This window comes from Aulonocara sp. 'chitande type north' Nkhata Bay, linkage group LG5 (assembly GCF_057382095.1).
Source record: "Aulonocara sp. 'chitande type north' Nkhata Bay isolate Kocher_YH1m ecotype deep benthic linkage group LG5, A_spYH_male_GT1.1, whole genome shotgun sequence".
Classification (NCBI taxonomy): domain Eukaryota; kingdom Metazoa; phylum Chordata; class Actinopteri; order Cichliformes; family Cichlidae; genus Aulonocara; species Aulonocara sp. 'chitande type north' Nkhata Bay.
Genome location: NC_141348.1, coordinates 11,337,124 through 11,361,381, shown reverse-complemented (window position 1 = coordinate 11,361,381; position 24,258 = coordinate 11,337,124). Strand labels below are relative to the sequence as shown.

The 24,258-nt window shown below is 42.0% G+C and overlaps 1 protein-coding gene across 1 annotated transcript; it reads right to left on the bottom strand.

Annotated features, from left to right (window-relative positions):
* Positions 1 to 12,670: 12,670 nt before the first annotated feature.
* Positions 12,671 to 24,153, bottom strand: txnrd3 (thioredoxin reductase 3). Its single transcript, XM_086291291.1, has 16 exons — positions 23,763 to 24,153; positions 23,112 to 23,172; positions 22,020 to 22,129; positions 21,280 to 21,381; positions 20,776 to 20,848; positions 20,555 to 20,674; positions 20,266 to 20,408; positions 19,798 to 19,913; positions 18,724 to 18,949; positions 18,410 to 18,502; positions 17,585 to 17,661; positions 15,921 to 16,077; positions 15,474 to 15,581; positions 15,125 to 15,220; positions 14,878 to 15,012; positions 12,671 to 13,658 (listed from the first exon to the last, which is right to left on the bottom strand). Exons 1-16 carry the CDS (start codon positions 23,877 to 23,879, stop codon positions 13,590 to 13,592), a joined length of 1,803 nt encoding a protein of 600 aa, XP_086147417.1. The 5' UTR covers positions 23,880 to 24,153; the 3' UTR covers positions 12,671 to 13,589.
* Positions 24,154 to 24,258: the final 105 nt, after the last annotated feature.

Genomic DNA, 24,258 nt, shown 5'->3' with positions numbered 1-24,258 from the left:
AACAGGGGAAAACCAGTCTTTTGCTTTAATAACAGAGATGATACCTTTAACCTTTGGTCCACTGAGCTGCTATCATACAAAACTGTGATGTTAAAAATTCTTCTTGTGTAAGTTGTATGTGAATGGGAGAATTTCTTTTACCACCAACATTCTCCAGCTGATCGGTCTTGTGTAAATCTGTGTAAATCTGTTACTGGAGCCATAAATTTATTTATTTTTTTAAATAATGACAATAATGAGAAAGGCTTTAATATCAGTCCTTCCTGTCACAGAGGTCCCCACATTATAAACTAATTGCACCATATAAACGTTTGAAAACTCAGACATCAAATAAATGCCTCAGAATGACTCCTCAAAGGTTGAATCATTATAATAAGAATACATCAGGCATAAGCACTGAGTGCACACAGCTTAAAGGAACAGTTTCACTGTGCATGGCAGAGATCAGAGTGACAACCCCCAAAACAGGGATGGTTCTACAGACGAGGTCCTCTGAAGTTTTTCCCCTCCTCAGCTTTTCTGTGTTTTCACTATTTTGCGTTTTCTTAGGGTCAGTGTCATTGCTGGTGATACCTGGACCCTACAGAGGTTGTGCAGGTAGTCCAGCTCCTCCAGGCTGGCACATCAATGTGACATCATCATCAGGTTTGCTGTGTCTCCCAGCACAGTGTCAAGAGCATGGAGGAGATTCCAGGAGACAGGAGCAGAACCAGTATCTGCACCTTTGTGCAAGGAGGAACATAATGAGCACTGCCAGAGCTACAAAATAACCTCCAACAGGACACTGGTGTGAATGTGTGAATGTCGCTGACCAAACAATCAGAAACAGACTTCATGAGGGTGACTGAGGGCCCAACGTCTTCTAGTGGGCTCTGTGCTCACTACGTGGCACTATGGAGCCTGGCATTTGCCACCCTGTGTGTTTCGAAGACGGTTCACTCTGAGCACAGGGGACAAACATAAAAGAGTCTGGAGAAACCGTGGAGAACGACATGCTGCCTGTATATTGTTCAGCATGACTGGTTTGGTGGTGGGTCACTGATGGTCTGGGGAGGCATATCCACTGAGGGACACACAGACCTCTATAGGCCAGGCAACAGCACCATTAGGTGCCATTAGCTATCAGGATGAAATCCTTTAACCCACTGTCAGATCCTACTCTGGTGCTGTGGGGCCTGGTTCCTACTGGTGGTCTTATTAGGAGCATGCCCCAATGTTATAAGCAATGCATACAAGCACATGGTGGGGCCATACAAACTACTGGGTACCATTTTTTTAATGACATTTTAGTCAAAATGAACGAGCCTGGTGCTACATTTTTTCACTCTGACTTTCGAGGTGTCTTTGAACTCAGCCCTCTGTAGGCTGATAATTTTATATCCATCAAAAGATGTGCCATCCTTTCATTCTTAACAAATTACCCGATTATTTTTTCCCCTTTTTTCCTTAAGATCTGTAGTGCTTTTGAAGTGCTCCTTTTAAATTTCGGAGCAGTGTATAAATATCACAGGAGGTCTTTTCTGTGCTGTGTTATCAAGATTAAAAGATATCAACAGATACTATTCTCTCTGCTTCTAGTTGTTCTCGCACAGTTTTTGTGATTTCTGGCTTTTGACCAGCACCCAAAGCGTGACAAACTGAGGGACTGGTCTGTCACGAGGAGACCTGAGTAATCTATGTTGTTTTATCACAGTTTGAGTCTTCAGTAAATATTTAAAGAGATCTGCAAAAGATAGGAAGAAAGGGTGGGGTCATGTTCACCCCATTATTGAGCACCATGAAAGAACTATACACAAAATCTTCAGGAATATAAAAAAGATCTGTATATTCATTCATGTATATGACCTACATAACATACACAACTGTTCATTACGTACGCTGGAGATCAAATTACAAAAACCAAAACAAAGGTTCGAGGATACAAGTGAAGCTTTAGCCAAGAAATTCAATTCCATTTTATTTATATAGAGCCACATCAAAGCAGCAGTCGCCTCAAGGCACTTAAAGAAAAAGGCCATTCTGTTTAACAAACACATCTTTCTGTATATGAGACATATTTTGGAGATAAGCTTTGAAAGAGAAAAAAAAGGGTTTGCATGTTATAAATCCCAAAAGGTTTGTTTTCGCTGCAGACCGGTGATTCTTCCAGAACGTCAAAAATTGAAATATATACTCCAGTGATGACGCACATCTGCTACAGCCTTTTCCCAGCTTATCTGCACGCACACTCACATTCACAGTCCAGGATTACGCAGGAATTTCTGCTCTGTCACTTTTCCACCATAAATAAAGGAGATGGCCTCCTTGGAACAACTAATGTCTTTATTCATGTTGGACTTTTGACTCCTGCACAGCATTTACAGAACAAGAATAAAAGCTTAGTTCATAAACAACAGTGATTCATGTGATACGCATCCTAGCTTGTGTTTAGCCTCCACAGGAGAGTCCACTGTAGCAAGCCGACCACCGCTCCTGCTCCAAACCTTCAGGCCTGAAACTGGTAAAGCTAATGCAACTTGTAGCTTCAGGTTTAGCTAATTAGAGCAGTAAGGGCTTCCTGCAGAACTACTGTTGACCTCTGACCTCCTCACATTCCTAAAGTACGTCGTCCCAGGCCTCATGATTCGGATCCCCGGGAGAAGTCGGAATGAGTTAGGAGACACGCGACTGATCAAACCACAGGCCTGATGGCAAGACAGTGTGAAGCCTGCCAGTGTTTACTGTCTGAGAATGGAATGATGGGTAATGGCTGACGGGTTACTACTGGCAGGAAGTCAGGGCACATTCCCCCAGCGACTGACCAATCAGACGAGAGGTGTCAAGCAGAGTCAATACATGGTCAAAGGTCAGAAAAGCAGGTTTGGCATGGCCAGCTGTCTGTTTGAATCTGCCGTGAGGGAACACAGAGGGGTCTTTAAAAGGACTTACCTGGGCACAAGCCCAATGCCCGAGGGCTTCACCTGCAAAATGTCACTGACACAGACAAAAACAAAACCCAAAGCAAAGAATTTTAAAAACGAGTTTTTTAAAAAACCAAAAGATGAGATGAAGATGAACTCAGGCATGTTTAGTGAGTCTGAGATGGTTTTCTCCTGACCCTCTCAGAATCAGCTGACTTTGTTGTCCTGTAACTTTAGTATATCGAATGAAGCCATGCCACATTTTACCCTTATGTGAAGTTACAGGTCCTTCAAGTACAAATCTGTTGCTTTTTAATTCACATTGTTTTCTTCTCTATCAGTACAGGAAGTATCTACATGAAAAGTGAAAAACACAAATGAGCCCTGCTATTTGGTTTTATTTGTTTTCTGTTAATTCAGTGGAGAAAACATACATGATAAACTTTAAAGTGTGATATCACCAGGAGGGCAAAGTGAAATCATACCTATGATGATATTATTTCTGACTATTCTATCATGTAATAACACTCATAAGACATAACATTTGAATTTCTGTTTAATCAAATGTAAAAAGCATGGTGGATGAGTGACGACTGCCTATATACTGTTGTTACTCATATACTATATATACTGCCTATATGACACGTAACAAAGATTGGTTTGATCTTCAAACGTTTCTTCTGTATCTCGGACCACCAAATTTCAAGACAAAGTGAAAGCCTCTGTAAAAACATTATGTTTATTAATACTGACCTTTTTGTGATGTCAGTGAGAAATAGCTGTCCAAAGTTCCCACTGCCTGAAAATCCTTCAAGTCGCTGTAGAGCTGTGAGATTTGCTACACATTAGCATGTTAGCATTTTGTTAGCATTTACTTGTGAGAGTTGACAGACTCATGTTAGCATTTAGCTCAAAGCACCTCTGTGTAAATAAAGCATTATGGATAAAATCTTTAGTACTGCATTAAGGTTATTGTAGTTAATTAAAACTAAAACTAGATGTGAAAAACATTTTAATTAATTAGAAATTTAGAGAATTGGGAATTTTTATTTGTTATGCTAGTAGCAGCCAATTACCCTTGAGAAGCTAGCCTTGGCAGAGACAGGACTGATAAGGTCACTCCTTTCTCACTCCACACACTCACACTCCCAGTTTTTACAGTTGTAGTAGTCAGGACCAGCTGGCGCTGACTCAAGTGACATCATTTGAGGTAGTCTGTATCAGACTTCAAGTCCATAGATAAAGCAAAAAGTAAGTTGAAGAAAAACACTGGAACAGTTTCACAAACCTCTGTTTTTCTGCCTCTCGTCTGTCCAGCAGTTTGCTTCTGTACAATGAAAACAAAAGTGACACTGCTGAGTGAAGAGAGAATCAATCTCAGTTTATGTGACCCAAGCCAAAAGCCTTTCCCTTACTAGAAAACCCAGAAAATTGATTGCAAACACATTTCGTTTGCAGAAGAGGAGGATCAGGTGGAGAAAGAAAAGGGAGAAGATCAGTGCCCTGGCTTCAGATCAGGCCACAGGTGAATCAGACTGAAACAGATACTCTGCTGTATATGTTTATTACAAACATCTTAATTAAACAGAGATATGTGACAGCGAGTGAGGACAGAGAGTACCTTCGTGTTTGTCAGCACCTCAGAGTTTCTTACAGGAAACAGACACGTTTCCTGGTAAAATCACCATCAGTGATGACTTGTGTTCCAGGAAATGCAGTCAGGATTAAATTAATAACCACACTGAGTTTGTGTCAGACATTAAGTCCATGGAAAAAGCAACAAGTAAAACCTCTGTTTTTCTCCCTCTCTCATCTGTCCAGCAGTTTGCTTCTATAAATAATGACAACAAAAGTGACATACCACTAAAGAAAGCAGAATCCATCTCTATCTGCAATCCATCTGTGACTCAAGCCCAAGGCTTCCCCCCTTACTAGAAAACCTGCCCTGAAAATTGATTGCAAACACATTTCTTTTTCGGAAAAGGAAGATTAGGAGAGAGAAGAAGAAGAGGGAGGAGGAAGCTGACTCTGGAACATCATGTGCAAAAAGAACAGGCTGCAGTGGTTGGTATGAGGTGAAAAGAGACCGTGTGAAACATGTACTGGTGGCATGCAGTTTGTGTGAATGAATAGAATAAACTGTTGTAAATGTAATAAAACTCATTTTAAAGCAACAAATGTAGCATTTCACATTGTATGCCAATTTTTTCCTAGATGACGTTTAACTATAATCACAGTGTAAGCTCTTTCATGTACAGACACCGATCAGGACAGGAGCATGACATTTGTGAGACCACACTGCCCTCTAAAGGCCAAACAGTGTCATCAGCAGCAGAAATGTGATATTAGTTTTGGTCAGAATTTTCACAAGTGCAAGGGATTTTCAACATAGCATTAATTTCGAAACATACTAGTTCTCTTTAGAAAGCAACAATTATTTCAAAATAGAAATAACCAGACGACATTATTAGTGCCATGAAAAACGGACCTTTTTACTGAGCCTGCTGCTGTACAGTTATGTGCTTTAACTTCATAATACCCTTTGCTCGTAAAACATGCTCTGAGTTCTGAGTTTCCAAGTGTCAGTCAAGAAATTCAAAGAGAGCCAGACAGTAGAGAAAAAGCCTGATAGAGGTAGGAAGTGAAAGATTTGAAAGACTCTGGAAAGAAAACAAGTGAGAGAGGCATCAGTGCATTAATGAAGGCAGAATCGTGTAGACAGAAGGATGTGTGAAAACTGGGCCTCAGACGTCGCTTTGTCTTCCAACACAGCAACAACCAAAACATACATGGTGAAGAATGACCCCCAGAAGACCACAGTGAACGTTCCTGACTGGCCTTGAATCCCACTAAAAATCTGTGGGATGAACTGAAGATCAAGATCAAGGCAGAGCAAAAATCTGGAGGAGCTTGAGAGATTCGCCAAAGAAGAGCGGGGTGGGATGTTTCAGGAGACGTGTGAGACTTATGGAAAACTGACTACGATTAGGGGGGGTTAATAACCCCTCCCCAATACTTTTATTGTATTTTGAAGAGACACTAATTGTTCTGATTAAAAACTGTCAGTAGAGGATTCCAGGATCCATCCATCCATCTTCATCCGCTTTATCCAAGGCCGGGTCGCGGGGGCAGCAGCCTAAGCAAAGAGGCCCAGACCTCCCTCTCCCCAGCCACCTCCTCCCGCTTATCCGGGGGAATACCAAGGTGTTCCCAGGCCATCCGAGAGATATAATCTCTCCAGCGTGTCCTGGGTCTGCCCCGGGGCCTCCTCCGGGTGGGACATGCCTGGAACACCTCACCCAGGAGGCGCCCAGGGGGCATCCTTGTCAGATGCCCGATCCACGCAACATTGCAGAGGCGTGTCAACCAGGACAGCTCTACAACGTCCAGAGCCTTCAGGAACTCGGGGCGGACCTCATCAACACCAGGGGCTCTGCCACCAAGGAGTTGTTTAACTGCCTCAGTGACCTCGCCCCCGGAAATTGGCGGGTCATTCCCCTCATCCCCAGACTCTGCTTCCTCCTCGGAAGACGTGTCAGTGGGATTAAGGAGGTCCTCGAAGGATTCCAGGATCTCTCACATATATTGAGTCTGTTATCTTTGAGAAGTCTCAGTCTCTCCAGATGCAACATATTTACCATCCAAAGCTCAACTCAGTTTTTACCCCACTGCTTCAGTATTATTATTTTTTGCAGTAACTATTCCAAACAGGATTGTGATCCATTCATACTTGTTTACAGATGTCAAAGAGGTGATTCCCAGCTCTTCCCAAATTCTTCAGAGTAACAGTGAAAACTCGTCTTCCAATAAATGCACATCTTCCAATATCTACATATCTCTATTACTGCTAATATATATTTTGTAATATATCTATATTATTGCTAAAGCACTTCTGCATGGATGCAAACTGCATTTTATTGTCTTGTACTTGTGACATCTGCAATGACAATAAAGTTGAATTCTATTCTATTCTAATTCTATTCTATCATGACAGACAGGTGAAATATTAGTGTGAAGCCTTACTTTGGAGTTGGGTGCGTTTTCTGACATAATTTCAAATTTGTAAGTATCCAATAAAACCCGGTGCAGTCATTTTGCAAACATTCTGTAACTGTGTAAATGAGGCACACTTACAGGGAGTGCAGAATTATTAGGCAAATGAGTATTTTGTCCACATCATCCTCTTCATGTATGCTGTCTTACTCCAAGCTGTATAGGCTCGAAAGCCTACTACCAATTAAGCATATTAGGTGATGTGCAACTTTGTAATGAGAAGGGGTGTGGTCTAATGACATCAACACCCTATATCAGGTGTGCATAATTATTAGGCAACGTCCTTTCCTTTGGCAAAATGGGTCAGATGGATGGGCCCGTGGCTGGATTGGTAAAGGGCAGAGAGCTCCAGTCCGACTCAGACGCCAGCAAGGTGGAGGTGGAGTACTGGTTTGGGCTGGTATCATCAAAGATGAGCTTGTGGGGCCTTTTCGGGTTGAGGATAGAGTCAAGCTCAACTCCCAGTCCTACTGCCAGTTTCTGGAAGACACCTTCTTCAAGCAGTGGTACAGGAAGAAGTCTGCATCCTTCAAGAAAAACATGATTTTCATGCAGGACAATGCTCCATCACACGCGTCCAAGTACTCCACAGCGTGGCTGGCAAGAAAGGGTATAAAAGAAGAAAAACTAATGACATGGCCACCTTGTTCACCTGATCTGAACCCCATTGAGAACCTGTGGTCCATCATCAAATGTGAGATTTACAAGGAGGGAAAACAGTACACCTCTCTGAACAGTGTCTGGGAGGCTGTGGTTGCTGCTGCACGCAATGTTGATGGTGAACAGATCAAAACACTGACAGAATCCATGGATGGCAGGCTTTTGAGTGTCCTTGCAAAGAAAGGTGGCTATATTGGTCGCTGATTTGTTTTTGTTTTGTTTTTGAATGTCAGAAATGTATATTTGTGAATGTGGAGATGTTATATTGGTTTCACTGGTAAAAATAAATAATTGAAATGGGTATATATTTGTTTTTTGTTAAGTTGCCTAATAATTATGCACAGTAATAGTCACCTGCACACACAGATATCCCCCTAAAATAGCTAAAACTAAAAACAAACTAAAAACTACTTCCAAAAACATTCAGCTTTGATATTAATGAGTTTTTTGGGTTCATTGAGAACATGGTTGTTGTTCAATAATAAAATTATTCCTCAAAAATACAACTTGCCTAATAATTCTGCACTCCCTGTATTTTCCACATAAAGATCCCTGATGTACTTCCAGCCTCTCTGCTTCCAGAATGAAACGACAAAACTGACAAAATGTTTAGTCATATACACTGAAAGTCATATATACGACAAAACAATGACAAAAACTGTTAGTAGATGATTTCTTAACTGAAGTAGGGATTTTGAGCAGAGCAGGCGATATTATTTCATTCTTACTGGATTGATGTTCAGGACGCAGTCATGTAGAAGATGGACTTGACAAAAAAAGACAAAGAAAACTGGGGCTGACCCTTTTGACCCTGGTAGTTTTGGGATTTTGTGAATTAGTTTTAAAAATGTAAGCATTCGAAATACAATTAGGATGTCAGGGAAAGCTGCATAAAAATTATTTGCTCCGTTTAACAGCAATTGAGAAATGCTTTTCATAAGAGGGCTAATAACTCTGTCCTCATATGTACATGAGATCAGAGCGCAGGTGAATCAGACTGTGCGTTCAGCTCTGTCGGCACCTCAGATTTTCTTATAGGAAACAGACACGTTTCCTGGTAAAATCAGTATCAATGATGACTTGAGTTCCAGGAAATGCAGTTAAGATGAAATTAATCAATAACTACACAGAAAGGCATGTCATTGACATGAGGTTACCTATTTGAAACTCACACACTGATGTGAACTCATTTTTATGTTGTGCGGGTTAATCATTTGCACACAAAAAGTACAATAGAAAGTCTGGTCATTATGAGTGTGCAGTTATAACGTGAGATATGATTACATAAGCACAGGTTTCACCATCAGGTTAGCTGTGAGAAGGAGTGTGTTGAAATCAGCAAGTCATGCAGTACTGAAACTGCAATGATTTTTCACTTCTCATTGATTACCCTCCACATATCATCAAAGGTTTCTATTTCCTGCTGGCAGCTCCCAGCTTCATCGCCACCTCTTTACAAATGAGTCATTTTTAAAATGCAATGACAGGGCTCTTCGTTTCCTACAGACGCACATTAGCCATAATACAGGAAGTAAGGAGATTTAACTTGACTCAGTTGTGGATTGTGCACGTCTAGATATCTGTTTCTAATGTCACTTCCCTATTTGAGGGCGGTTGAGCAAAAAAATAAAACACATTTTACTGAAACTGCAAGTTGGTTGTTGCAAGACCCTCTGAGAAGAAAGTTAAAAAACTGAACAAAACAAACCCTACAAGACATTTTATCACTGTTAGGTTTATTTTGACCACTCTTGATGCATTAGATATACTATAAGTATATTTTGTGTTAAACCCTTATATGGGACAGCTAAACACACCCACATAGATGGTTTTTAACTTATTAAGAAGAGGGATGACATTAAAACACAAACACACAAAAGTGGCACTACAGTAAAAAGAAGCCCACTGATTACCACAGTATTAAAAGCAGCTGCCTTCTGTTGTGTAAGTCTCGCACATGCCTCCATAATAGCACTGACTCACTGGGCATGAACATGGCCTCTCTTGGGACATGCTATGGTGTCTGACATCAGGAAGTTGGCAGCTGAATCTTTGGGGCTTTTGAGATGCGAGGTGGAGCCTCAGGAGGCTTTATTTGGTTCCTTCCGAGAAGTTTTGGGCTCTTTTTTGTACCTTGGGCTGTTTCTGAGCAGCCTTTGTGCAAAGGACAGGTACGTTGCCATCATATATGAGCTGTTGTCACTGGAGAGTATAGGGTTACAGTCGAGGAAATAATCCTTCGATCCCCTGTTAAACTGTAAGTTTGGTCACTTACAAACAAATAAGCCTTTTGAGTAACAATCTCTTCACTTGTTAATGGCCTTTATTCTGTTGCAGACTGGAATACAGTGAGAGCCAAAATACCTACAAATATTAAAAGAAGCTTTAAAGAGACACAAAACCAATACAAAGACACGACACAGCCAAAATGGGATCCAGAACAAAGACAGCGATGATGTCTGCCCATAATGACACATCCAACAAGCCCAACAAGCACCAAAAAGACTTCACACACTACACAAAACTGCAACATATAAAACTACCACAAAGATACAAACAAGTACAAGCGATGAAAAACCAATTCAACCTAAAAAGAAAAGAGAAAACCCCACAAAAAGGTATCAAACAACTACAGAGAAATGCAAAAAGACATAGATGAAAAGCAAACTTAATAAAAGCAAACGCACAAAGAGTCACAAAACAACTACAAAAAAGATTTACGATACACACAAAAAGATGCAAAACTACCACAAAGATGCACAAAACCCCTTAAAAAGATGAAAAATGCTAGCAAGGGACACGAACCAACTACAAAGAGACGCTAAGCAACTTCAAAGACATATAAAGCACCCTCAGAGAATTGTAAACAAAAACAAACAGAGATGGAGTATACACAATACATTAAACAACTGCAAGCATCAAAAAACAGACACAAAAACAATTACAAAGGGATTTTAAACAACAAAGAAAGGTGGAATTTATTGTACGTCTTCAAAGATGTACAATAAATGTACACATAAGCACTACAAAGAGATGCAAAACAACTACAGAAATGGAATCGATCAACGAAAGGCACAAAGCGGCGTCACATAACTACAGAGAGATGCAAAATAACTTCGAAGGGGAAAAAATATCCATAAAAGAAACTATAAATACCCCATATAACTGTATGCTTATGTTTAATCAGTCACAAAAAAAGAGGCACAAATTGTCACAAAGATCAACAAAAGCTGTCTTTTAACTGATGGCTAATGTGTGCACTACACTGCCAATACAATGCAATTTCCATGGTATGATTTCAGTTCAGTACTGGGGTTGGAAACACCTTAAGTGAAACATTGAGTTAGTTTTGAAGTTGTTTAGAATTTGCTCCACTGATATCAGCTGAAGGTCAGTTTCTCAAAGCAGCACTGATGTGTAGACAGGTAACCTGAGCTAGTGGTAATGTTATACACTCCTTCTTCATTGCTTTACATGCACAAATAAACTGTTCCTAAAGTGAGCATGATTCAGGTAGAAGGAAGTCAGGGACATTTCAGCTCAGAAACCAACACCAGAAGCTTCACAGACCTTTAGAGAGGCCTCTGCCTTTGAGTGCTTTTGGCATAACAAACATCAGTGAATCACTGAGCTCACAACACTCCCTAAAACAAATGATTACCCGCCAAATAAAACTCATCAAAGCGCTCGTTGTCATGGCAGCCGTGCAGGTGACAGCGTTTTCAGATGTGAGCAGGTGAACCCAACAAAGGCTTCACACCAGCCTGGATGCTATTGATCACAACCGCCACTTGTGGAGGCTGAATAGTCCCACAGAAACCTGGAGGAAAAGATGCTATTATCTCCCCGCGGCTCTCTGATGCAGGCCACATGAATAGGCTGACCACTTCAATGGGATGATGTTCATCTGGTGTACCTGTGTATATATGCAACACGCCAAACATCCGCCTCTGCTTACTTCAGCACCGAGACCACTGGAACTATGTGGTATGACATAAATAAATGGAAAACTGGACATTAACTCACAGAAAATATTTAATGAGTTCACTGCAAAAGAAAAATGTATAATTAACTGCATTTTTAAAACCATTATTATTAGCTTTACTATGTATTGCTACATTTTTGGAGTATTTACATAATTCATTCATTGCATTTTGACCACTATATGGTTTCCATGCAGGGTGAAACAAAGATGATTTAAGGGTGAAAGACTACATTCACCCTGGTTGGGGCTGGGTCTACTCTGGTGTAGCTGCCTGCCACCCTTGTGGCTGCTGGATGACCCCGGTCTTTTCTAGGTGGGTGCCACAATTGCCCCCTGCGGTGGGCTGTGGCTCCCCACACCTACTATTAAAAACTTAGATGGAGAAACCTTCTGAACACAAGCACACATGGTGTTTTTTCCCCAGCAGGTGATGAAGCAGATTTTCTGTTTTTTCTCTCCATCCCTCTTCTTCTATTAACTTCCTCTCAAACTTCTTTCCTGTTCACCAGTCTTGACTGTTCTGATTCCAATAATGCAAAATGAAATAAATCAAATATGACTATTAGTTGGACCAGGATAGCAAAAGCTGCAATGGTCTAACGGCTGTAAAGTCTGTTAACTTATGGATACTTCTTAAAATCAAAATTGTGTTCTCTCTTTTTTGAGCAGAAGGAAAAAAGATGTTTGCTGATGGTACTGCCAGGCTAACATGCTTTTTTTTTTTTTTTTTAAATAATGACAAATTAAAAAGTGTGGTGTGCTACTGATCTAAAAGCAAAGTTTAACTACAATGCAAGAGATTTAAAGTCCCATTTTAACCAGTTCACACCATGTACACCAGTGTATTGCCAGTGTTGTGAATATCAGTCCAGTTAAATCCTATGACATTTACTAAGCAGCATATCCTTCAGCAGAAACACTATCAAGCACCGTATGACTAAGTAACTCGTACCTTTGTTTTTTTTTTTTTTACATTTATTACTCTTGAACTAAATGGAAATCTGTGAGCAGGCTCTGTGAGAATCCTGAAATCATTTCACACAAACTGGGTCACACAAGTCAAAGACAGATGAAACCTGAAGATAGACATGCCTTTATTTAACACTGAGTAGTCTCTACAAGTTCCACACAAACAAACAAGCCATTTATACAGATGAAATGTCGTCAACAGCAACGGGAGCGCCGTCTTCCAAACGACGCACGAGACAGCACAATGCAACAAGCAGTCATTAAATTACAAACTGAGCAAAAACACGACCAGAGCAATCCAGGTGGAAACTTGCCATTCGCTTATTTGAAACAGTTTCCAGGCTCTTGATGCATCACAGGTTTCTCTTGAAAACTCTGGTGCTTCCACAAAGCAAAGATAAATATTGACAAAGACATGTATATTCATATAAGTCAACTTATAAACCTGTACGAAGGATGTATGGAATGATGAAGGCATGGTGCTAACCTATGTACGCACCAGAATTGTGCATCCTTTCAAACGCTGGTAATGAGCCAATTTATAATAGATGAATCTGGGGGGTGGGGGGGTTGGACGAAGGGTTCGGGCCACCATCAGGTGCTTCTACAGAGGGACATCGATCCTTGCCCACCTAATTATTTGAGGTTACGGGTAAGGACGTCAAAAACAGCCCAAACACACACTCGGGAATGGTGTGTGTTTGGGCTTCTCCGAGAGTGACACGCTGGTGGGGCCCAATAGAAACATTAGCAGAGTAACCCCGCTGTTCAGCAGGCAGCTTTCACATCAGACTCCTTCAGCCAGAGCAGAAGACACGCAGATCTTCAGCCCTGACCATCTCCATTTACCTCGTAGCTCCCAGTCACACCGAGAGTTTTACGTTCAGGTGCTCCTGAGAAATAAATGCCCTGTAAAGGGAGGGGCTAGAGGTGAGGCTGAAGTTAAAGGTTGACTGGGAGTCAAGAGGAAAATGTTTAGTAGGGGAGTCTAATGTGAGAGCAGCCTGCTAAACATGCAGGGTTTAACCTCAGCAACCGGACTGTGTGATGTCTCCACCAGAGCTCCTGGTCACCTCCAGAGTGGTAAAGACCTAGAAGGTAAAGAGGACACAGGAACATAATTAACATCTTTAATGCCACAGGCATGTTCTCATTGGCTGAAAAGAAATTGTTCTTAGTTCCGTTTGTTTAGTCATCTACAGCCAAACATGAAACTTCACACCAGGCTGTCACATCAATGCACTGCGTTTGTTTCAGATGAACATATTTGGGCTAAACCGTCAGAAAATAGAAATACGATGTAAACCCATCAAACAAGAGGATCCTCAGCAGCCTAATGCACTGTCATTAGCACCAGCACGATTAACATAATGAATAATCATGTCCCCTAATTACACCAATTATTCCCAAGCATGCATCACCACACACACACACACACACACACACACACACACACACACACAGATTGTTTAAGTTCTACACACGATGAATATCCTGTTCCAGCCCAAGATAAAAGTGTGAGACCACTAAAGAGACAGCAAGCACTTTAAACAAGCCGTCTATGGCTGCTCTTTGGACCTGGTGTCTTATCCTGGCCGTCTGATAGGACAACTGCAGACATACACAGCTTTCTTTCTGCCTTCAGCATATTTGCTGTGCAGTTTGTGTGCTAAAGGCAGCTCCAGTGTCATTTCCTGTTCTTACTGGCTTGATGAAAGTACTATTGCAACATGCTGTGGAAATTAACAGTTATTAGCTGTCATACTGGACCTGGAGTGGTTTGACACTGAACTGTGCGGTCTGCCTCAATGAAAAACTGATTCATTTTACCGTCATTAAAACTTTGTTGAAATTATAGAGAACAGAAGGAACTGAAAACACTATGAAACGTTCATGACTCAAAACCGTGGAAAATAACTAAATAAAACAAAAAGGGGGAGAGGGCGGGAGACAGAGAGAGAGACAGGAGAAGAGAAAAAAAAAAAAAAAACCCACACCATTGACCTTTAGGTCAAGGTCACTGAGATTTAAACTTCAAGATTTTTAGTAGATATACTTGTGGTATCAATTTAAAAATCCTGTGTCGCCTTGTTCTCATATTCAGTTTGGTGTTCATGTCACCTGCCAACCCGGCAGGGTGGCGATAACTTTTACAGATGGCCCGGTTTGGACCGATTCTCGGATGCTGGCTACGTGTCTCCCCCCCCAAAAAACCAAACCCCATCCTAAATACATAAACGCAGGATCTAAGGCAGTCCACTAATACAGGAAGATACCCAAGTAAATAAAGTGGCAGCATTGTCTTTTTACCTCAGCACAGGTTGGGTGGATGCCAATGGTGGTGTCCAACTGTTCTTTGGTGACGCCACACTTCATGGCTGCACCGAAGCCCTGCGTCACCTCTCCTGCATTTGGTCCTAGGTAGTGGAAACCTATGACTCGATCCTGCAGTGTGGCATTAAAAAACAAAAACAAAAAACAAATCAGGAGCTCAGGCTGGTGGCTGCCACAGATTCAGGCACATTTGTCGGTTGCATTTTAGTTGCTCTGATCTTACGTTGTCTAGTTTGTTGCAGATGAGCTTGGCATAGCATTTGTTGTTGTCCCTGCCGGGCACGGTGAACTCCAGAGGCCAAAAGAGACTGTGATACACCTGAACATGAGACCAGAAACACATGAATGTAAAAGCTTCAAAACAAACGCAGTTCTGCGGTCCAACGTCAGCTCGCATTCACAGATGTACTGAAGAGTTTGTATGCCTGGAATAAAACACTAAACGCATGCATTTGCTTGATGGCAACCTGTGACAACCAAGTAAGTTAGAGACAGTTTCATTCAATGTGAAAGCAGCGACCAGAGCGCACAGTCAGCCGAGCCTCGTCTGTCATCAACAATTCAGCTGTTACCTCGAGGTTTTCCTCGCCGTAAAGCTCGATGGCTTTCTCCTCTGGCAGACCGCAGGAACCATACTCAAGCGGGGTGAAGACTGTGGTGGGAACATTGATGTAGTCACACTGCAAAAAACAGCATTTGGTTAGTGATTAACAAAATCTTGTTATGGAACACCAGATTCATCATCTGGAGCACAAAACACTCTGACCTTCTTTATGTCCTTCCCTTTCAATGGCTTACTTCAGATTTTAACACTATACCTCTTTAAAATAAGATTAGTCTTAATGGCACCTTAACATTCAGTTTCCATCCTACGAAACAGGTCTTTATGCACCTTAAATAGGTACTAAGAGACTGTTCAGACACTTTATGTCTGGTAGTATTGAGTTGGTTGTAGTTTAATGGACAAATAGATTTTAGAATGACAGTCAGAAATCATGACACAGTCACGTTGTACTTACTTTGACCGTTGATCCTCCGTAGAGGCGTCGGGCCAGCAGCTTGCCAGCCTGGATGGCTACAGGTGTCAGCTCCCACTTGCCTTCCAGAATGTCGCCAATAGCATGGATGTGGGGCACGTTGGTCTGCTCTTCATCATTCACAGGAATCTTTCCATTCCTGCAGGATGGGATCATCGAGCATACATTTAAGACTTTTATCCCATTTTGTGACTTCAAATTAAATATCCGAGTGTTGAAGTTCAAAGTTAAGTGGGTGTAACAATAATAGAAAATTACACAATTTTAACTGTGAATAACAGATATTTTCTTTATAATAAATCTTTACAATAAGCCTGACATTGTGTAGATGACTGGGGACCGTTATAGAAAGCACCAAAAAGAGTTATACACTCAGCAAAAGAGCCTGCAGGAAACAAGGTTAAAGAGCACCACACAGATAAACGTTTGTGTGTCAGTGACAAAGCAGAAATGGATAACTGGCTATGTGGTCATTCATACTTAGCAAAAAGGAGAAGCACACTTGTAGTAGTATCCAAATCGATCTGCGCTGCGCAGGAGCAGAACAGCCACAGGCCCCTGAGCACAGAAGCCCTCTGGCTAACGCTGGGCTTCAACTAAAAATTGCTATGGTCATGAGACTCAGAACACTCTTTAAAGCTGGACTCATGCCGTCTTAATCCCTACAGGCCTCACAACACAGGCTCAGCCATTCAGTTATTCACACAAGAGTGGAAAGAAAGCCTTATAGAAAACACTGCATTTCTATGCTGGTATCAACAGCATCAATAATGACCTGCAGGAGGTGTCAGTCTGTAAGAATGTTTTTCCAAACCTAATTTTATACTTTTACTCTTTCAAAAACAAACAAACAAACAAACAAACAAACAAACAAACAAGCGAACTCAGAACAGAAAGCCTTTTTTAAAATATAGATACTTCCTTTGTTCTGTCACTTAATACCAATGTGATTTACAGCAGTGTTCTCATCTTACCCACAAGCCACCCCTCACCTCCCCACCAAATTCCCCCAACACTCACACCAGGCAGAGAGCCCTGAGCAGCAAGAACTGCTGAATCACTGTGACTGTACTGCGAGTATTAAAGGGACAGGGGAACACACGTACAAGCACTCTGAGAGCAAATCAAGCCAGCTCACCCTGGGCGGTGTTTACTTTTAATTGTATTTTCTGTATATTCACTGTGTTTTCTCTGGTCTTCAAGAAGTTTGCAGTGGACTAAAATATTATACTACAGTATATTTCTATCTCATTCCAAGAAACACATTTTGGGGCCAATTGGACAGAAAGACAGATGTGAAATGTAAATGTGAGGTCAAAGGTCAAGTCTCACATGATATTTGGATGCAGACTTTAAAAATAGTTTTAAAGATGACATTTTATGAAAGTTTGATCTCATTTGACCTTGAAGGAGAGGCCAGAGGTCAAATGTGACAGGCTAATACCATATAAAGATTTTAAAATTTCCATGTGTTGGCAATACACACCAGATTGTCACAATCATAGTTTCTCAGACCACGACCCCACTCTACATGCCTACAGAAGCCACAAAAAAGTTTGACCTATCAAGTTTAATGATGATTTAATGACACGTGCAAATACACCCGAAACATGGCCTCCTCGGCAGTAACAACATACTGAACTTACTTTGGGTTGACTTTGACTCCTGCCTTATCCAGGCCGAGCTTGTCTGTGCATGCGTCTCGGCCCACTGCGATCAACACCTGAAGAACAAAAACCCCAGCTTGTTAGCTTTAATGCAGTGTGATATTAATCCTTTGTCATTGCCAATTGTTCCAGAGACATGGCATCTTCTCAACACTAACATGACAGCTGATGATTACATGGCAGTATCTCAACATATCACAGATTATGTAAAATCATCATATCTTTGGTTTAGTTAAACTGTAAAAATGGGGGTTTAAAAAAAAAGAAAAAGAGAGAAAAGTACCCTAAACACTACGGAGCGCGATTAATGGTAAATGGCCTGTATTTATATAGCGCTTTACTAGTCCCTAAGGACCCCAAAGCGCTTTACATATCCAGTCATCCACCCATCCACACACACACATTCACACACTGGTGATGGCAAGCTACATTGTAGCCACAGCCACCCTGGGGCGCACTGACAGAGGCGAGGCTGCCGGACACTGGCGCCACCGGGCCCTCTGACCACCACCAGTAGGCAACGGGAGAAGTGTCTTGCCCAAGGACACAACGACCGAGACTGTCCAAGCCGGGGCTCGAACCGGCAACCTTCCGATTACAAGGCGAACTCCCAACTCTTGAGCCACGATCGCCCGATCGCACGATCGATTAATATTAAAGTGACCACAGAATAGTGATTATTGCAACACTAAATGTAGTTTCTTTCACAGAAATAAGCTGTGAGAGAAACCGTTTACTCTTTTGGCGGAAATACATGACGACGGAGCAGAGAGAGGGGTGAAGGAAAACCGAAGCGATACATACAGTGTTGTACTCTCCCTCGATGATCTCGTCGGTTTCTGTGGACTTGGCGGTCACCTTCAGCCTGCCAGGAGTTCCTGCTTCAAGCTCCTCTATCTGACACATAATTTAAGAGAAAAGGCTTAAAACATCATTCATCTATATGCTGATCAGAGTCTGACCACCTCCTGCGTTCACTATAAATCAAAGGCTTTTAATGTTGACCTATTAAGCACATGACCTGACAACATTAAAGATTACAGCTATTACCATTGCATGTAGGCATACTCCGAGATCAATAAGCTAAATCACAAACAGCAGGTTGTGTTCACGCTCACCTTTGTGGGTACATATTTACGGAGGAACTTGACACCGTGCCCCTCCATGTGTTCACCAGCGCGGTTGGCCATGTCCTGGTCGAAGCCCCTCAGCAGGATGGACCGTACCATGACGGTGACGTCGAGCCCGAGGCCGGCCAGAAAGCCGCCACACTCCAAAGCCACATAGGACGCTCCGATCACCAGAGTTTTCCCCGGGCAGTAAGGCAATGAGAAGAGGTCATCACTGTGAAAACAAAACAAACAAACAAAAACAAGGTGAGGTTAAAGCAGGTTTTTGTGCAGCTAGTTTTGCATACAAAGAATTTAGCAGGTGTGACACTTGCTTCTGCTGATCTAGACCTTCAGGATATTTTTTCTTTTTACCTCACAGGGTGTGGAGAGATGCTGTCTAATACTTATTTAAAGCCTTGAGCCACACTGCAGATTATTTAATAGAACAAGGTTCATGATGTTGCTCAGTGCTGCCCTGCACTCTGCTCCTACAAGCTGGTCACTCAAAATTTTAAATTCATTTCTTTTTTTCAAAGATTTTCAAATAATTAAATATTTCATGTCACAACAAATAAATCCAACCATATCCCGTATTACTGCTTATCCTGTTTTCAGGTGTGAGCTATAGGATGTGTAGCTTAATTTCAGTAGCTGACAACAAAAGTACCAAATCTGGCTGACTGTCCAACAACAGCTGTGAGATCCAAAGAGAATCCCCGAATAAACCCTACCAAGCCCAGGCTTGTTTCTTACATTGTTCAGACAGCTCTGGTTTAAGACCTTGTGGAATAAATGAGCCTCTCTGCCAAGACAGGAGCATAATCGTCAAAGACACCTGAGGATAATCTCACGTCAGCATTCGCAGAGCAGGCAGACAGACGGCTGCTCTGAGGCACAACAACCTGCTGGATCACTAAAGGGCAGGTTTGTTTTCAGAGATCACACCTTAAGGAAGTGACACTTATTTCAGCCATGAACCCATCCACTGGTCTAAAAAGGAGCTCTGGGTGGAGCTTCAGTCACTCACACACATTATAACATAAATTGTCAGATTCTGTGTACTCTGCACGGTGCTGTCACCTGGTGATGCAATACTCCTTGTCTCCGGGAATGCCCAGGTAACGTGGCCTCTCACCCGTAGCCAAAACAAACTTGGCTCCTGTGTAGAACGTCTCCTTCCCTCGTTTGTTTGTAGCCTGTCAGGAAACACAAACAGATATTTTGACACACATGCAACATAACAGGAAGCTTTTTCAATGTAGTGGATGTTTCTGAAACATCTGCTTTTTGTGCAACTAGTGAGGTGATTGCAACGACAGCAACAACTTCTAAACACCGATAAGTATTTTTGAAAAGCCTGTTTAGGACACAAAAATAACAGTTAATTCAACAGGATGATTTCAAAGCTGACAGCTTATACAGATTAGTAACAGGTTGCGAGATGGTCACATGAGCAAGCAGAGAACGAAGACTTTATTAAGTTATGAAACGACTAAACCTCTGCATGACTTTATTGAAGATTCATTTTCATTGAAAGCAGTCGGTTACCTTGATTTTGTGTGGTTCCACAAACTCTGCATAGGCATTGACATAGTTGACATTCTTGTCCCTCAGTGATACCCTGTAGCCCCAGTTCAGGGAGCCAATGTAGTTGTTAACAGCAGTCTTCATCGTGTCCCAGTTGTGTTTCACTGAAGACAGAAACAGACACTCATCAGTAGAAGCAGTTGAAAGACTACGGGGTGCCTCCTAAATGGGCTCGCCTCCGATTTACCACGGCAAGCTGGTGTGATGTCACCCCTGCGTGACCTCCTGGGTCGGTCCCCTGAGCCCTCACCTGTCTCATCAAACTCCCAGCCGAACTTGCGCGCGTCCTGCATGGCCGTGGACAGCAAGGCCGTCTGGTGCATCAGCTTCTTGGGAATGCAGCCTACGTTCACACACGTTCCTCCAAGACCTGATCGTCACAGCCAGAGCACAGCAAAACTGTCGTTTAGCAGCCACTACAGATCCAGACAAACCCTGCGTCAAAAGTCTTACTAAAAGGAAGTATCATACCCCAAGTGGTTCCTTTTGGTGTGGGCACAACGTAGTCCAACACCATGACCTTCTTCCCCAGTGCAGCAGCTTCCTGTTGTTAAAAGATTATATCTTACTGCTGTGTTGCACAGTTTTATGGAGCAAACAGAAGTGGTGTAAGTGAATTACATCATCAGCAATAGTTTCACACTAGTTCTGAGAAATCACCAACCACCACAGATCAAGAACCACCTTGCACTATATTTCATTATGATAACACATTTTAGCCTTTCACAGGTTTCTGTTTTCCTGTCATTTACACTAGTACTCTAGTTTCTGTCCTGTGCCCTGTTTATCATACAAGTGTGTGAAAATCTCACTAACAATCCTCCCAAAGACAAAAGCCTGCAAATGTCTGAAATTCTGCCAGTGACCAAAGTTACAGCTGCACCCCCACACAAGTACAAAAGCACGGCTGTCTGTGGGATCCCCAGTTCACACAAAGCAGTCAAATCAGAGCTAAATACTGAATTCTGACATCACCTTCGAGCAGGCCAAGCCTCCAGAGCCGCCTCCGATGACGATCAGGTCGTAGTCGTAATTATCGCCGTTAAGCAGCTGCTGCAGGCTGCCGTCTTTATGGGCCTGACACAAACAGCAACACAACGTTTGTTACTGTAGCACTTAGCAATGCTAATCATTTCAAACAAAAACAAACAAACAAAGGGTACACTGAGCTTTTTCATACTAGGTGTTGCTATTAACAGATATCCCAGTCCAAGTCAGATATTAGCACTGCCACCCATTATCTGACGTGGATTCGTATCAGCAGTGTGTTAAGCGAGAGGTAAATTTTGCCATTCAAGTCTCCAGGGGATACTACCGGTCGGGATAATATTATTATTTACAAGTAACTAGGTCTACAAAGATTAGCTGCAGCCATTTTACTGAATGTTTCTGAATATTTTCATTAAAGATTTTAAATAGTGGTGTTTTTTTTCTATTTCTTTTTCCTGCAGCTGTATGAAGTGTATGAGACGACATAGCCCACCCTGTTCATGCACCCCTGATGGAATAATCACCATAAACCTTTTTCTTTTTTACATTTTCAATGAGTTTCTCACAGCTTGGCTTAGTGGCATCATACACTGACAACCACATGGTTTGTTTTCACCTCTTTCCAGTTGTGACAAAAACAACCAACCCATTTCTGTTATGAGAAGAGGCAAGTTACAAGAAAAAACAAGTTACATCTGAGCTGCAAGACGACTTTCATTGCTTACCTGTAATGTTTTGTCACAGCCACCGATGTGCTTCTTGTTGATGAAAACGTTAGGAACCGTTTTCTGTCCGGTCATCTCAAGCAGCATCTCCTGGTAGCTTGTCCCATTATCTGAAGGGGGGGGGGGGGCAAGTTTTTCACATGCTGAAACTTAGCCATGCATTGTGCGTTTATACCATCTTTGATGTGCAAATGAAATACAAATAACAAAAGGGAAGGGTAACCCTGGAATGTGTACTGCTGTAATAAACACTTTCCTTAGCTGATCCTGTGCTGACTTTTACTGCACGTTATGATCAATTATAGCCTCTGGTAATTAAGTTTGTTAGGTTTTCCACTGACTAACGTTTAACATCCACCACGTGCAACCCACCTCTAGCATTAAACCTTGGTAATTAACTCAGCAAGACAGGAGCAGTGAGGTACGAGTGCACTGAGATAATGGCACAGGGCCATCTTCGGTGAATGACTCAGCACATTTTGTGCTTTTGCAAAGACAGCCCAGACCGTGAACCAGTATAGGACAACGTTTCCGATATGTGAACAGAAAACCGAATTAACTACTGTAAAAATTTTATATTAAATTAGGGGCTTTGAAACTGACAGCACAAAGCAAAATGTACATTAAACAGGAAGAGGCTTTCAACAGACAAACTAGAAACATGGGCCTTAAACAAGCAGCTGGACTGTCATGAGTGAATTATTAAAAACCTACACTAAAATGTTAGCATAGCTAACAAAGCAAACAATAAACATGTATTGCTTTAGTTATACCAGGTCACAGACAAAGATGGTCACTCCCCTGTTTATACCTGCCTCTTTGTAACTTATTTGCTGTAAGAAGTGAAACATTTGTTTTGCTCAAAGTAATCTGCAGTTTTAAGCCTTTAAATGGAAAACTTGATACAACACTATAGCTAACTATAAAGCACTTACTTTACAATACTCCCAGCTGTTTTTTTATATAGTCATTCGCGATCTGAATAATACACATAAAGCTACTTATGGGCAGCCACGGAGTGTAACAGCTGCTGACAAACACATTAAATATCCCTCACAGCGGCTATCAGTTACCTCACAATGCTCGTCTTACCCATAAGATCCAGCTCCACCACATTGCACTCGACTTGCAGTTCTTTGAACAAGTCTTTCACCTGAAAACACAAATAAGGTAAAAGATTAATCCTACATCAAACGCACACAAACTTGTCCACACGTTAGAACATTTCATGCTAACAAATATGTCATCTTGTAACTGTCAGGTAAGCCTTTGTGTCCAGGTTATGGCGGCAGAAGGCAGCATTTTAAAAATGGGAGAAAAGTATGAGTTTTAAATAAATTAGCGCAGCTTTTTAAATACAGTGCGTTCAGAATTTACAGCACATTGTAGCGAATCACTAGCAGAGTTAACTAAGAACAATACGATATGTAAAGCTGACTTTTCAAGGAGCTCGTTCAGAGGCGGCTAAAGCGTCCCAGGCTTAAATATATAACACTGGATATTTATCTTCCGCCATTGTTGACCTAACGTAAATTACATTAAAGGCTATGCTGTTCGGTTTTGTTTTTGTCATTTAGCGAGCTTATGCGTAATAGTAAAGTTCTAGCCACCAAAGTTGATGACTGTACTAACGCAGCAAGGCCAAACCAGCAATTAGACCAAGCCCGTGTACTTCGCGGGAGAAGGTGGAAGTTTCTGACCGGCGCGGAGCCTCTACCGCCTACGACAAACTAAACGCCTTACCTTTACACAAAATGGGCAGTAGCTTTTGCTGAACACAATCACTTGATTGGAGTCGATAAGCGCTTGTATCTGAGATTTGAGTTCCTTCTTCCCACTGTCATTTTCGACGGGAGGCATTTTCGGATATTTCCGTCTGCCTGAGCAGAGCAAGCTTAGGTAGACGGCTGGCTACGGCTGGTGAAAAAAAACCGAACAAACCGCCTCTCTCTGTACAAACTCGAGAACAGACCTAAATCTCTTGAGTCTGTTTCCCAGAGAAAGTACTTCTAAAAAATATACTCGAGCCGCGGGTCTATCCCGGATCTACTCCCTTTGCTGTCAGCAGCTAGTCTACCAACCGCGCCAAACGTCTTTTACTATTTCTTGTCTCGTTACGGTGGGTGCGCTCGATCTGAGTCACCGCGCTCACCGTGAGCTCCCTTGGTAATCACTACGGGCAGGAAGAACCCCTCCCGCTCGGGAAACCTCGTGCTATAAAACGCCTCTAACTATAAAC